General features: G+C 42.5%; 1 protein-coding gene and 1 long non-coding RNA gene across 5 annotated transcripts in view; both read right to left on the bottom strand.

Moving 5' to 3' along the window:
- clmna (calmin a) overlaps positions 1–15,238 on the bottom strand; it is a 45,814-nt gene extending 30,576 nt beyond the window's left edge. For 3 of the 4 annotated variants that reach the window (XM_085142658.1, XM_085142659.1, XM_085142660.1), the window contains exon 1: positions 14,858–15,238. In XM_085142658.1, the coding sequence (XP_084998784.1) occupies positions 14,858–14,942 (85 nt within the window). In that variant the 5' untranslated portion in view covers positions 14,943–15,238. The remainder of the gene's footprint in view (positions 1–14,857) is intronic. The other variant, XM_085142657.1, reaches the window with a different exon arrangement.
- LOC146496821 (uncharacterized) lies at positions 670–14,851 on the bottom strand. The gene is made up of 2 exons (XR_014871078.1): positions 7,125–14,851; positions 670–6,047 (listed from the first exon to the last, which is right to left on the bottom strand). It is a non-coding gene; the product is annotated as an uncharacterized LOC146496821 (long non-coding RNA).
- Positions 15,239–16,092: the final 854 nt, after the last annotated feature.

Genomic DNA, 16,092 nt, shown 5'->3' with positions numbered 1-16,092 from the left:
TGTCCAGGAAAAGTTATTTCACAATAATTCTTTTAATCGTTTTATCACCCAGCCCTACCTGAAAGCACGCCCTTCACAGTGCAAAGGTCTCACCTTTGAATTCAGGTAACTGTGGCTGTCTCACAGTAAACACACAGAAAAACAATCTGGATACTGATCTGAACCGAGTGTTTGTTTTAGCTCCCTATACAGAGGTCAACTCACAGCGGTGTGGAGAGTGCTTTCAGTCTGTTCTCGTAGTAAGGTAGCTATCTAAACAATTAGAGCACACACTCTGCTGTGCTCAAACGGATTGGTAATCCATGTCCATACTTTTATTATTGTGGGGTCCTTACATTGCCAAGTAAAGCGCCTTGAGGTGACTGTGGTTGTGATTTGGCGCCGTCTAAATAAAACTGAATTGTAAGATCTGTAACATCTGGTCCACATAACTTGGCCAATGGAACAACCCCTTCCTTTTTTGTGGATGGAGTGAAAAAGGATTATAAAATAATAATAAAAATGATGCAGACTCAACACAGCCCTGTATGCTTTTTTTTTTTTTTTTTTTTTTTTTTTCTTCTTCTTTTCCGCCTGTCCCATTTGGTTCTTTAGCCGTCAGAATTGTTGTCTGAAGACCAACAAGGATACCCAATGGATTTATTTTGCCAAATGGATCATCATGGCATTGCCGTATTGGTCCATTTGATCGACCTTTGTTTTTATTATTTATTTTATTTTCAGTTGTTACAGACGGGACAGACATGAGTGAGGGATAGGAAAGGGAGAAAGAAAGAGGAAGGAAAAGAAAAACAGAAGGGGAGAGGGACAGTGAGAAAGGGGGGAAGAAAAAATATCTCCGGGATCACCTGTTGAGAGAAAAAGAATAGAAAACAAGCAAAAAAAAAAACAAAAAAAAAAACAATGCAACATACTATACACAACACCATCGCATTAATCTAGCTAAGTGTAAACAGCAGTAAATACTAAATATTGAATGTTGTTGTGCAGCACGCAGGACAGACAGCGCACAATGTGCTTTGAAGTAGCAGCCAAGAAAGGTGTGATTTAAGTCTACGAATAGTGAACACCCATGTGCACACCTGTGTGGATCGGCGCGCTTGTATTCAAATGGTTTCCCCATGTAATGGTCTGCTAGAGGATGTAGAAAGCCATAGCCCCGTCCCCCAGGGCATGAAGCAGGCATGGAGGAGATCCAGGCCCCAGACATCCAGAGGCCCCAGAGTGCAAGAGCCCAAGGAGGACCACCGGAGGGGCATCCGTGCCACCTTCATGGGAAGGGCTGAGGATCCCCAGATGAGGGGTCACCCAGTAGCCACCGGGCAGAAGCTAGAGGGGGCTGCACCGGCGTGCCCGCCGGCTCTGCCGGCAGCCAGCTGTGCCAGAGTGAACCGAGCCGCAGGCACAGAGGCCGGAGGCCCGAGGGCCCCCCGCGCCCCGGAAGAGGCCTGACCGAGCAGCAGGCGCCAGGCCCCGCCAAGTAGTCACCGGGAGTGAGCCGGTACATACCTGAGCGCCCAGCCCCGGACACCAAGAACCACCAACGCACCGACCCCTGAGGGCATCAGTCACCGGCAGGGAGTGTGGTGAGGGGAGATAGGCCTCCACACTTTGGAGGGCCTTGGAGTTCCCAGAGAGGTGAAGTCTAAGACCCGACCTGACATATAGACACAGACAAACAGGCACACACAGACACAGACATGCATTCCCACCCTCATGCACAGCCCTGTATGCTAGCCAGCACTACTAGCGTCCATGATTGTTAATCAGTTATTAATCTCTTTGCTCATGTCTTTCACACTCACCAGTAAGCCAATATGCTCACACCCTCCCTTTCTGACGTGGCACGCTAGTCAAACAAAGAAATAGCCCCAGACTATTTTTTTAATGTGGTCACTGATGTTGGTGCATGAGTTGCACCTGTTCCTCTGCAAGCATCAATAAATCCTCGAGGAAGCCATTTATTAGGTTAATGTTTAAAAATGTTTCTGACTGACTAAGCTTATCTCTCGTGTCATGGGATGAGAGGATAAAACTGACAGTGAGGATTGGTTTACAAATTAACATCAAATCACACGTGTTTGCCACAAACTTTTTAAGCTTTTTAAGCTACTCACTGATATTAAAATGTGCTACAACTATTTTGTCAGATTTTATTTTTTATTTCAACATTTCTAGAAGACTTGAGAATTTTATGTTCATCAACAACATCACCACATAATACTGGAGGCCCATATCATAACTGACATCATCAAGGCATAAAGCTGTCCTCCTTCATGATTCCATCCACTTTGTGCTTTGAGCCATACAGCCTAAAACACTGCACAACCAGCACCGTGCTTGACTGCTGGTGCAGTGTTTTTAGGTGTTAAAGCCTCACCTTTAACCCTCTTGACATTGTGGCCAAACAGCTCAGTCTTTGTCCTGTTTATTTAAACTTCTGATCATGACTTTAAGTTAACACTAGCCATGGGCCTAAATGCTTGGTAATCCAGATTAAGAATATCAAGAAGCCATTATATTTTGTGCTTGTGTTGTACGCCATGTTGAAGACATTTGCCTCTATAGCTGACGTCCTGTCCATTTGGCTAAGAGAATTTGCTACATCATTTTTTGATGCTGAAACCCAGGAGAAATGAGCAAACAAGATTCACGTTGTGACACAGCCGAAGCTGCAAGAGTGGCAGATGATGAGCATGGAAGGGAAATGGATCAAACAAAATAAAAATTCAGAATGTATGCACATGTTTGGCTCCTTTGCTCCCACAAGATCAAAATGAATCACAGTAAAGGTCTTGCTACAAAATATCTGGCATCCTAGGCAGAAAATTGTAATAAAAGCTGTGGAGACCCCACAAGTGTCCTTGGCCATTCCCAGTGAACAGAAATTGTTCAGCAGATTTGGTGGAGAACTATTTAGAGCAGAACATAGCAGAAGATGCGACACAAGATAACATCAGCACAGATACTGTAAGATACTATATGCCTCACCATGTAGTGCTCAGAGAGGACAAAACAACCACCAAATTAAGAGTGGTCCTCGATGTGTCGTCCCATGAAGACAGCTGTCCATTGCTGAATGGTTGCTTACTTACAGAGCCAAACTTGAATCCAGATCTGCTCATTGTTCTTATTAGATGTAGAAACATAAAGTTGCCTTTCTGGCAGGTTCTTGTGGCTCTCAGGTACACCGACAGTAAAAGGAATGAACACCTGCGCATTCTGAGGATGACGAGACTGGTGTTTGGGGTTACACCAAGCCCATTTCTGCTTGTGGCTAGGATTCAAAGACACCTAAAGCAATATGAAACATGCAAACCACAAGTTGTGAATACAATAAGGGAGTCACTCTGTGTGGATGAATTCATTTCAAGTACACACTCAGTTGAAGAAGCACATCATATAACAAACAAAACTGGCTGCTGATGGAGCTCTGCAAATGGATGAGGAGAGCTCTGCAAACTACATGTTGGCACCTGAGACAAATGGAAAACCACTTAAAGTACTTGAATCAGTGTGGAGGCCAAAGACTGACGATTTTACCTTTGACCTTAAGGCACTAGTCAGGTTTTTAACAGAGAGGAAAGGAACTAAAGGAAGTGTTCTGCATTCCTCAACACGCACTTATGACTTTAGCATCATGTGCATTTCAAGAAATGGAAGTGGGAGAGGGGGCTCTCCTGGGATGAAGAATTGCCACCAGATCTGGCCCGAGAATGGAAACAGGCTCACCAAACCAAGGTGGTACCAAACCAGCATGCAGCAAAATAATTATGAATTGGAACTACATGTGTTCTGTGAATGGAGTGAGAAAGCCTACAGTGCTGTGGCATATCTGCAAGCTAAAAAACAAGAAGGAGAAACAACAATGAGCTTGGTCGCATCTAAATCCATCCAAAAAATAAATAAGAAATAAATAACAATGCTGCGTCCGGAGCTCATGGGAAGCCCTGACTGGATCAAGACTGGGAAACAACTTGATCATCTTATTGAAGACTGAGGAAACCAAGATAAAATAAGATCACTTCACAATGGATTTGCAGTTCTGCACAAAGGTGTAAATCATTTGTCACAAACTGAGTGACCGACATCCAGATGCTTACCAATTTATCTTCATGGTCACACATCCTGGGGAAGGTTAATCCAGCTGACCTTCCCACAAGAGGGCAAACAGCAAAGGCCCTGATACACAACCAGCTATGGTCGAATGGGCCAAGTGTCTTTGTATCAGAAGATCAGACACAGGAGGCTGAATGAACATTTCAGGTGAAGTGAAAGCAGAACATCATACAGTTTGCTGCCAATGACACCAACATCTGTGAACTAATACTGAAAACGTCTGAGAAATCAGACAGAAACTCTGGGTTAGGCCCATGTGGACGATAGATGATTACAAATAAAACTTGTTAATAGTAACAACAACAACAAGTAATCATCCTGCTGTAACCCAGTTTCTCTACGGCAGGGTTAATCGATTTGTTGACCAGTTACTGATTCGTGTACTAACAGGGACTTAATGTTTAATAATCCACATTTCAATGTTTTAATCTTTTGTGAAGATATGGATACTATATTGTTCTTTCTTTGTGATTTCTTATGTTTAAGTCATTTGTTGACAACTTTTAGTTTGTTTTTTGTCTGTTTGGGAGCTGACACAGTCTCTAAGGGGATGGGGTTTTGGGGGGATAACAGGAGGATAGAAGCTGCAGAGAAGTGTGCAACTCTGCTTCAACACAACAGCTTGTGATTAAACAACAACAACAACAGCAGCAGCAACAGCAGCAACAACAATAATAATAATGTCCACTTTATTGATCCCTGTGGGGAAATTACTCTCTCTGCATTTAACCCATTCACTCAGTGAAGCAGTGGGCGGACGCAAATCCAGCCCGGGGAGCAGTGTGTAGGGACGGTACCTTGCTCAGGGGTACCTCAGGGTAGCCGTTCAGTGGATTTGAACCCCCGACCTTCCGATCATGGGGTGACCACGCTACCTAACCCTTGGGCCATCATACGAAATCAGAGGGTGATTCTGAACTGATATAAGAGCTGAACACAGTATAAACTGGCTCATGTCAGCCTGTTTTAAACATCATCTAAATTCCAGCAAATTATACAAACCAGCCACTACTTCAAGAAAGCTCAAACACTAGTTTTGATCAAAAACTGAGGCAATAGCTTCAAAATGAAGGATGCTTAAAGAAACGAGTGAAGCATCAGGAGAAGGACCTCAGGTTGAATATGTGGAGAATTGAAAAGCGATCCCTGCTTACTGGTTGGGTGGATGTTTTTCTGTTGCACTTACACCTCTTCAGTGAACACCCCCGGGGGCGGCAAGTCAACCTGAGAGCATCATCTCTTAGTAACAATGAGGCACGTGGCTCATCACCATTACTTTGGAGGCAGCTCTACTTCAGTGCATGTGTCCGTACCAGGCCATTTGTCAGGCTCCAAGGAATCATGTGCACGTCATAAAACCAGCTTTTCCAGGCCAATCACAGACTGCAGATGAAAACTGAGCAAAACCAGGCTTACATTACCCACCACTTTATTTTTAGACAAGGAAGTGGGAATAAATGTTGAAAAGGAGCTTCTTCCAGACTTTCAGTGGTCATTCATTGTGTAATTACTATGTTAAACACAGCCATTAACAGGAGTAAGTTAAAGTAAGACTGGGCAAGATGAGTTTTTGTTATAATTCACAGCTGGGCAAAAGGAGATTCCACTGAAAAAGCTGGTCTGTTTGGACAAATTAAAACCTGATGCTCTCCAGTCTACAGTAAATGTAAAGGGATATCACAATCTGCTATCTTTTAGAGTGAAGAATAATTTTGTTTCTGGTTAAAGTCTGCTACAGTTACAGTTCAAAACTGATAGGTAGTATTTACTAGGGATGCAACAGATTTGCTTTGATTATTTTACTTTGAGCAGTCCAAGTCTGCTTCTGAAAGTTCCTAAAATTGTTATGGAGTAGTTCATCATGGTAAAAATGCCCCCCCAAAAATAAAATAAATTATCGCATTCACAAGATTTTCAGAACACTTGACCTCTGACTAGGGCTGGGCGATATGACCCAAAATTCATATCTCGATATTTTTTACCTGGACGGCGATATAAGATATATATCTCGATATTTTTTAAGCCATAAAGTAAGAACAAAAAGAGAGTTCTTAGTCAAAGCTGTGTCCCAGATGTCACACAGGCACTTTTATTAACATAGAGCATAGATGTACATAAAATTTACTCAAAAATAAATTATGAGCATTTATTAAATAATAATGTTGCATAAATAAAAGAAAACTATGTTGTTTTTGTGCATAACAAAAAGCTCACAATTGTGCAGTCAAAATGTAAACTAAAAGACGCAGAGCATAGTAACAAAGACAGATTTCACAGCTGCTCTGTTCCCAACTTCTACTGTGTGACTGACAGCATTGAGTTTGAAATCCTCTTCGTAACCACGTCTCTTAACAGGTGCCATTTATGGTCCTTATACACAGTAGGGTAATATTACGTTGAAGCACAGTACGTATCACTCCGCGAGGCTCCTCGGTCGCCGTAATGCTCTGACAATCCATCAACCGGTGCAGCACCGTAGCTTAGCAAAGTCGTACTAAAACATTTTTGACAGATTGCTGAGCGCTGTGTACCACATAAAATCGGTTCGCGGCCATCAAGCACAACCACAATTCATACATAAGGCGCGCTGTCAACTTTTGAGAAAATGAAAGGATTTTAGGCTGTGCAGCGCCTCTGGGCTGCATGGCGTTAGCGTGGTTAGCTCGTTAGCATGGTTAGCTAGCTAACGCGTTGACGGCGTCCAGCCCCACGCACGGGGCGATGCGCAGTAACTCGTTAACGGAGATTTGCCGTGTACATCTTGTGGCTTCCTGCAGGTGAAGCGATGGGGGAGGAGGGGGATTTGTGTTCAGTGAAGGAGGGGCGAGGCCGAGTAATGTTGCATAAAGACAAAAGTGGACGAAAGAGAGGCAAACTTGCGGCTCCACAAGTATAGTTATAAAGTAACATAGACTATATCGATATAAAGGATATTGTCACATCTTATATCTCGTATAAAAATATATCGATATTTTTTAAAAACTCGATATATCGCCCAGCTCTACCTCTGACCTTGATCTTAAAGTCAAGGTCACTGAGACTTGAGCTCATCTGAGATCAATATTTTGAGGAGAGAGATTGCTTCACTCTGCCCAGCCGCCATCGCAATACTGTTAATTAGGAGGTTCATAAGAAGGTTGAACTTATCATCATTATGTCCTCTGGTCAGAACGCAAAATGAAACAACCATCGATCTGTTGCAGGATATCTCGTTTATTTCGTTATTATCAGTGATAGCTTAACTTAAGGGGACACCCACATGGACTGCTAACTCTCAGCTGCTGCCCCATGTGGGAGTGAAAAGAGTGAGCTGGCAGTGAGTGCAGTCTTTATATAATGTGTGCCAGGTGAGGTCCATTAAGGAACAAACTCCAGAGCCAATCAGTGGTGAGAAAGTAAAAGAGGAAGCAAAGTGGTCCTGGTGAGGCGAGGGAGCGTGAGGAAAAGGGCGAATGAAACAAGAATCAGGATCACAGAGCAGTAGCTCTGAGAAATCTGATCAAGTCACAATATTCTGATCTGTCTGTTCTTAGCCAACTGTCCAGCCACGCACAGCTCTTGGTAATGTGTGAAGATATCATACTGTGATACTTTGCTATCCTCTGAATTGAAGAAGCCTTCTTAACATGAATGATAAACAACCACTGTGGAGTTTTCATGAAAGCAGGAAAGATTTTCTCTTCAAAGTTATGCAGCCTCACAGATTTGCATCCTGTTTTGCCTTTTAGAGCTGCGCACCTGTAATGAAAAGATCCCTGCACCTTCCCACTTTCGCTTTACCGAGCCAGTGCTCTTTAATAATCATTCAAAGATTCTGTTCATGAATCTGTCAGAGTATTCAAATCAGTCAAACATCCTGACAAAAACAGAAGCCTGTGTATCTTTGGTGGGATGAAAGATTTTAATGATAAAGATTCCAGCACCATTCTAGTAAACTAACCCTCTGGTGTCCTTTCGCTTCATTAATCATGATGTCACAGAGTTTTCATTCCCACCTCCAAAACAAACATGTTAATCATACAGTATGTCAGCCCACTGTATCTAAGTGTGTCTCTCACTCTTCTGTTTTAGTTTGTCAGACTAAAATCGTTACCATCTCTGTTAAAACAACAGAGGATTACTCTAACTGGAACTCTATTGACCTGTAATAAATATCCAAAAATCCATTTATAGACTTCCTTGGGCAAAAGCACAATGATCAAATTTCATTTCCTGACTTATGTGCTAGTATTTCATTTCAGCTCAGTGTAAAGTCAGTGGTAAATCGACTGGTTCTTATATAGCACTGTTCTACTTTACCTGAGCCTCCAAGCACTTTATACAGCACGACATAATTGACCCATTCATACGAGCCCTTCGTTTCTACATTGATACTTTCTATCCAACGCTCACACTCAGATGAATGTAACTTGCCCAAGATTATACATTAGATTATAGACTGAAGCAGTTAGGGATTGAACCACCAACCTTTCACTCAGATGTCCAGCCCAGCCTCCTGAACTACAGCTAATCTTCTGTCTTTTGCTGCCCTCTGTTCTGTTTCACTGTGTGTCTTTGAGCTGAAGCTTAACTGAATCCTTTGGATGTTTTCAAATGTATATTTCAGTCAGCAGGCCGATTTGTGTTTGTGGAATGTGCTCACACCTGAGCATATTATAGTACATTTACAAAACGGATGCAAGGCTGTATACACGAGTGTTAGAGCAGTGTAATGAAATGTGCACCTTGTTAATTACAAAGATTTTCCCATTGTTGGCTCAGGGAGAAGCTTGTATGTGAATACAGCACAAGCTTTAAAGCTGACTGGTTGTTATGCTGTGTCCAATGTGCACACACAAAGTAGGAGTCTATTACTCTATAAGTGTCAGGCTACAGAGTGTTTGTGCAGTGAAAGCTTTTTTACTGTATCAAGGCGAAATCTAAAGTCTATACATGCTTTGCCCCCAGGAAATGCAAAAAAGAATGAACTCAAAAGACGGGACCTTTGTTCACCTGCAGGATCCTCATAGCAGTGAGTGTATGGAGACTCGAGCTGGTGTTATGGTCGAGCAGTGAGAGTGTGTCCCTGTCCGTCTGCCTGCAGTGAGCTCTGTTCTCACATAGAGGCAATGCACAAAGCATGTGCTACAACTGGAGTCTGGGCCGCTCTGCTTGTGTTGTTGGTCCATGAGCTGACCACGGAGGAGAGCAAGGTTCTAACATACAAAGAGCTGAAGTGTTAAAAACAATGAAAAGAGTCACTGCAGTTACTGACGGTGCTTTTGATGCTTTTGGTGCTTTATTTTTTGATTTCTGAAGTTTTTGTTGTTGTTGTTTTTTTTCCACAGTTCTCCTGTTCCCAGTGAACTCTGTTATTGCTTCCTGCTGCATTCTGACCCACTTGTCAAGCAATAAACATCAGCAGTCGCACACTTCCTCCACTTCCAGTGACAGGGGTTACCAAAGCGTGTGCAAACCCAGATTAGATTTTAAAAGTGTGTAACTATGTTAAATTGATTCTGAGCTTGCAGACTCACTGAAGGGAAAAGCTGCCGGTACTGGAAGCTCTCTGGTTGCTGTTAGTCTGAGTAGTGTTATGTGACTTTGAGGTAAACCAGGTTTTGGTTTCCTGCAGAGCAAAAGACAAACGTTTAAACTGTCCAGAGTCAAACACTATCAGACAAAAAATAAATAAATTAAATTTAGATGCAGTTCTAGTCTGACTGTAAATAGTAATGCACAGATCACAGGCCTGTGCTATGAATCAACATTGGTGGTTATCATGGTAATTTCATGTTTAACTCTGTGCTCTCAGTGTTATGAACAGGGTTGCTTTCCGACTGTGGTACATTATAATATCTTTTATTGCACACCCAATCTGCGTACGCTTGTAGGCTATGCTTGGGTAGAATCATTTCGTGTATAAAAATCACAGCCTACTGACCCGTCAGTTCTCTTGAAAACAACGAGGATCAGTACAGGATCCCATGAACCTGAGTACACAGACAATATGAGGGTCTGTAAGGGGGGTGGGGAACTCCAGGCCTCGAGGGCCGGTGTCCTGCAGGTTTTACATGTGTCCTTGATCCAACACAGCTGATTCAAATGGCTAAATGACCTCCTCAACATGTCCTGAAGTTCTCCAGAGGTAATGAACTAATCATGTGATTCAGGTGTGTGGACTCACGGTGATATCTAAAACCTGCAGGACACCAGCCCTCGAGGCCTCGAGTTCTCACCCCTGGTCTATAATGTCTATAACGCATCAATAAGAAATACAATGATGCATTCAAAAATCTGAGTATTGTTCAATATTCGTTTTTTCACCATTTAATTAAAAAAAATTAATTCTGACGTACGTTTAATATTCATTACACATTAATAGCAATATACCAACATTTCTTATGTAATATATCTTTGTTTAACTTTTATGATTATATCTTATATTAATAGATTATATCTCTCTCATGAAAATCACAAAACCACTATTCTTTATTTTTCTTCTTCATTTATTTTATTAATATTATTAATTATTGTTATTATTATTATTATTATTATTGTTATTATCCACGTTTATTAAGTTCCAGTACATTTCTGCTTAAACTGTATAAATACTGTGCACCTGTCTCTACCTCAGTACAGATGATGGCAATAATGGGGAAGACTGCAAAGTTGACAGTTGTCCAGATGATGACTATCGGCACCTTCCATAAACAGGGAAAGCCAAAGGAAGCTCATTCCTGTTTACAGGATGCTTTATCAGAGCATATTTACGTAAAGTTGACTAGAAGGAAAAAAACCTTTCAGGGAAAAAGTGCAGAAGCAACAGTGATGACCACAGCTCTGAGAAGTGTCACCAAAACTCAACTCAAGAACTTCACATGAGTAACCGAGGCTAGTCTAGAGCATCAGGAGACAGCGATCAAATACATTTTCGAGAACTCATCCTTTATGCTTTCTTAAACTTGCCATCTTTCTTTGACAGAGATTGATACTTTTCCCCCAAAATAATTTCCTGACATCAAGCAGACCACAGAAAAAGCCATGAGGATATACCGTAATTGTCGGGCTATAAGCCGCTACTTTTTGCACAAGCTTTGAACCCTGCGGCTTTCAGTCGGGTGCGGCTTTTCTATGGATTGTCCATGATTTTTGTGATATCGTAAGAGGATTTGTTTTGTTTGTTCCGCTGCTGTACGGCACTACGTTGCCTGGCGGAAGGATTGGGGTTCAAGAGTGGTATGTTGGTCACATGTCCATCCACCAGGCAACGTAGTGCCGTACGAAGTAGCGCGAAAAACAAACTTCAAAGCAGCGCTACGTGTTCAGCGGGAGGCGTGGATGACGAGCGTCGATAAACTTGCGAAAAGCAAGTTATGCCCAACTCCACCAGTGGAATCTGACAGCGTGGAAAAGTGTGAAAACATCCACGATCACCAACGGATTTCGAAGGGCTGGACTGCTGCATGATGGAGAGCAGGACACCGCCACGGCCCTTCAGAGGGTGTTCGACTCTGACACTGACAACAAGGATTTGTTTGGTTTTGAAAGTGACAACGAAGGAGAGAAGCGGAGAGTGGATGACGAAGCCATCCTGAGCCTGTTCGTTTCCGACACTGGAGAAGAGGACTTTGGTGGTTTTAGTGCAGGAAGAAGAGAAAGATGGTGGTGAATGACTGACTTCTCTTCTTGTTAAAGCCGTGTCACTGCACCTGAGCCTAAAAGGTAGGACAATCTATTTTTCTGGTGTGCTGTAGGTTATTGTTATGTACTACATTTGTTACTCGTTTATGAAGCACAGTACATGTTTCGTTCTTGTATTTACCAGTACTTGTACATATACCTAAAAAGTTATGCAAATACCCATAACTTGTTTTTCAAAATATTAATAAAAGGGGTGTGTCTCCAAACAGCCATCTCTTTCCTGACAATTCGCTTTGTGCATATTCTCTTACATATGATAAGTCAACATTGAAACACCTGCGGCTTTTAGTCAGGTGCGGCTAATGTATGTACAAAACAGGATTTTCCCTGAGTTTAGCTTGTGTGGCTAATATTCAGGTGCGCTTTGTAGTCCGGGAAATACGGTAGTTCAGCATGTGTTTGAAGGAAAGGGTCAAATAGAGAACATATAGTGGGACTCGTACTGTTATCAAAAAGGAACACCTGTGACAACTGTGCAAAGATTAGAAGTGTTGTGACCCATGATATGAGTGTGAACAACCTGAAAAATAAACTCTGGTCATCGTGGGATAAATGTCAAAGGAATGTGACGACAGCTCTGTAGACAGTCGTACATTTAAATGAAATCACACTCATAGCAAATGAGGATTCAGCACATCATAATCAAGTTTAGCATCATCCCATGTTTATGGTATAAACTAGCAGAAAGTAATTCTTTAGTAATGTGTTACTTGAATGCAAACCAGCAATGTTAACTGTACTCAGAAAGAAACCTACATCCCAGTGAGGTAGGACAGCAAGCTGTGTGGGATGTGTGGGAACGTTCAATATTGTTATGCACAGAGAGCTGCTCTCTCTCGTTCTCCCTCTCATTTTGTGTTATGTAACAACCTCCAGGCCATTGTTTTAAAGTGATAGCTGCTCATCGAGCTTTCATGCAGAGAAAAGGGACAAAAGCGTGAAACTGGCGCATTTTAAGAAGGTGGAATTGACATGTCCATGTTCACGGGAAAAGCTTTGTTTAAAACCACATAGGAATGAATGGCTGAGAATGTGCGGGCTTCTCATTAGAGCACATGCTCCCGTAGAGACAGCAGAGCTTGGGTTTATGAGCTGGACACATAACTACACTCCTGCTGTCGCTTTGAGTCTAGATTGTACCAAACCATGATGCACGTGATTAAATCATTTTGAATCCTCTCACAACAGTCCAGTAAGATTCATACCTGTGCCTTTATTTTCTTTTTATTTCATGATTTCTTGGTGGATTTGCTAGTATGCTGTGCAATAATATTCTGTGTCTGTTTTCTATCCTTACAAAAACCTGAGTATACCTGAGTAAATACCTCAGGCAGCAGAAACCAGAGAAAGAAGAGGAGGAACAGGCCCCTGAACGGTATGTACTACCAGCAGATAGAGGAAGTGGCTGATATCCAGAAATCCTACCAGTGGCTGAACAAACCTGAACTGAAAGACCGAGGCACTAATCATAGCAGCACAAGAACAAGCTCCAAGTACAAGATCAATAGAGGCTGGGGTCTACAACACCAGATAAGGCCCAGATGCAGGCTGTGTAAAGATGCTCCAGAGACAATCCAGCACATAACAGCAGGGTGCAAGATGCTAGCAGGCAGAGCATACATGGAACATATTAACCAAGTGGCCGGTTTAGTTTACAGGAACATCCATACAGAGTATGGTCTGGAAGTCCCGAGGTCAAAATGGGAAACGCCGCAGGTGGTTGAGAAAGACCGAACATAGATGTGTGTGTCACAATAACAAAACACACCTTTCTGATCATGTTGCATAACCTGGTTTCATTTAACACGTTTGGCTCTTATTCAGGTCGATTGGCAGCTAAATAAGAGATTTTCAGTGACTGCAGTGGAATTAAACATCTAAAGATGTTTTCACTGTTCAACAGTGGTGTTAAATTACTCACAGCAGGCTTTGCTTTTTCACATGTGCTCTGCTTCTGGAGAAGAGGCAGAGAGCCACTCTTACACCCACAGGAGTGAAAAATAGAGTGTAATGCACCTACACAGGCAGCAGAGCTGTCTGCAAGAATCAATCCACAACATGTTAGCTCACACATTCATGCCCCCTTCTTATGATAAAAACCACACGATTGCTTTTTCTGAGGAGTATTTAGGGAAATTATGAAAACTGTTATGTTACTTTTTTGCTTTATGTGTGACATGAAAAACAATCTTAAGACAACTCACATTTTAACACTGGCTTTCAAGCACACTCCAATTACAGAAGTGTTATAACTTATTAGACAAGAACACATAGATGTTTGCTTGAAAAGCTGGCTCTAATACATACTGAGGAAGTCAGGACGCCTCAACCTGAGCTGCAGGTTCATATCCGGATGCCTCCCCACATTTCTGCAGGAGCATTATAGACCAGTACAAAACTCATTCAGACCGCAACAGCAGTACTTTACCCAGTGATGACATACAAGTGTCCACACTAGTGCACTCTGATTTAGTGGAAGTTATTTATTCTCAGGAAGTGAACCTGAATCAACTACTGGGATTGGATGGTTTTAGAAAATAAACACAGAGAGAGAGGGGGGGGGGGGGGGGGGTTACTGTGTGACCACTTCAGTGATTCTATGTTGGATTCAAATATTAGACAAATGATTCAAATAAGTGAGCCAATAATAAAATAACTAATTACTGCAGCTCTATGATCATTCCCTTTTTAAATAATCTTTAGTGTACTAGTGTTGAAAAGAGCATGCCTATCAGGGACCGCATACGTCGAGTACACTGAAAGTGCACACAGTAAATAAAAGCCTCCACACAGCAGATCACCGGGTCGCTGAGTCTGCGAGGCTCCTGGGCGCACAGTGTGGAACAAAGCGTTTGTGAGCTCCGTTTGGAAAGTTTGGAACCTTCAAGTGAAAGCAGCCAAATACAACAAAAGAAAAGTTCCCCACATCAGAATAAAACGATCTTCTACGCAAGTGAGTTCCCGGGCACTCAGTGTGCACTGTGCGGGTGCATGCGTGGCCAGGCCATCCGCACTGTTCTGTGGACTCAAACTACAGTAGCGGAGATGTTCCTACCTTGCAGGTTCTGCACTCGGATATCGCTGATTTGTCCGATAAATTCTTCCCTCTCGAACCAGTCTCCCCAGCCGTGTCCGGCCATCTGGAGCCGCGGTGAGTTCAGAATTCCCGGACAGGAATGCTGGAAAAGCTCCCCGGCTAAGAACGAGAAGCTGCTGCTGCACCGGGCTGCCTATTGTCCGTCCGTCCGAGCGGAATCCAGCACGGCGGTGCGTCAATCAGTGGAAGCACATAGCAGCTGCTCACTGCCGCAGGCTTCCGTCAAAGCAGCGATGAAGCGACTCACGTCCACAAGCATGTGGGAGGCCAGCGGGCAGCAGAGGAGGAAGAAGCTGCAGCACCTGGTTGGTATTTTCGAGGTGGGATGGAGCTGCGCCAGAGCCCGCCCACCCGCTCTCCCTCTCTCGCTCTCGCTTTGTACACATACACAGGTTCCTCCAAGCGGTGGAAAACAACTGATGGCAGAACCTGATTTCCTTTTTTCCCTCTTTTTCCTTTTTTCCCTTTTCGTTGTGGGGGATACAAATATACAAACAATGGTCATGACTTTTACAGCTCACTGCTACACAGGAGTTTATCTTTGCACAATTTCATTTTAAATTGGAAAAAACATTAAAATGAAGTCTTTTACTCAGTAAAAAGTTATACAGTAACCCTGCTTAAATAGCTTAATAATGCATAAGCTGTACTAAGTAAACATGCACATTATGCAGAATGCTACTTTTCAGCATCACAAACATTATTTGATCATTGCAGGTGCTGATGAATGAATTACTTATAAATTACTGACTAGCTTGTGTGACACTGTGAGGTCTCTCGGTGCTTCCTCATTTGGGGAGCCTGGAGAGAGTCAGACACTACATACACTACTGAATTCATCGATCTTCATGGTTATTTTAGTTTTACTATGTTTAACTTATATATATATATATATATATATATATATAAGTTATATATATATATATATAATATATATATATGTCATGTGTGGCCTCCTGATCTGTCCTTCCACTGAGCCAGGCTGTGACACTTGATCTACAGGGTGGGCCATTTATATGGATACACCGTAATAAAATGGGAATGGTTGGTGATATTAAAGTCCTGTTTGTGGCACATTAGTAGATGTGAGGTGGCAAACTCCTCAAGATGGGTGGTGACCATGGTGGCCATTTAGAAGTCGGCCATCTTGGATACAACTTTTGTTTTTTCAATAGGAAGAGGGTCATGTGACA

Source organism: Neolamprologus multifasciatus, chromosome 19, assembly GCF_963576455.1.
Source record: "Neolamprologus multifasciatus chromosome 19, fNeoMul1.2, whole genome shotgun sequence".
Taxonomy (NCBI): Eukaryota; Metazoa; Chordata; class Actinopteri; order Cichliformes; family Cichlidae; genus Neolamprologus; species Neolamprologus multifasciatus.
This window is presented reverse-complemented; position numbering and strand designations above follow the sequence as displayed.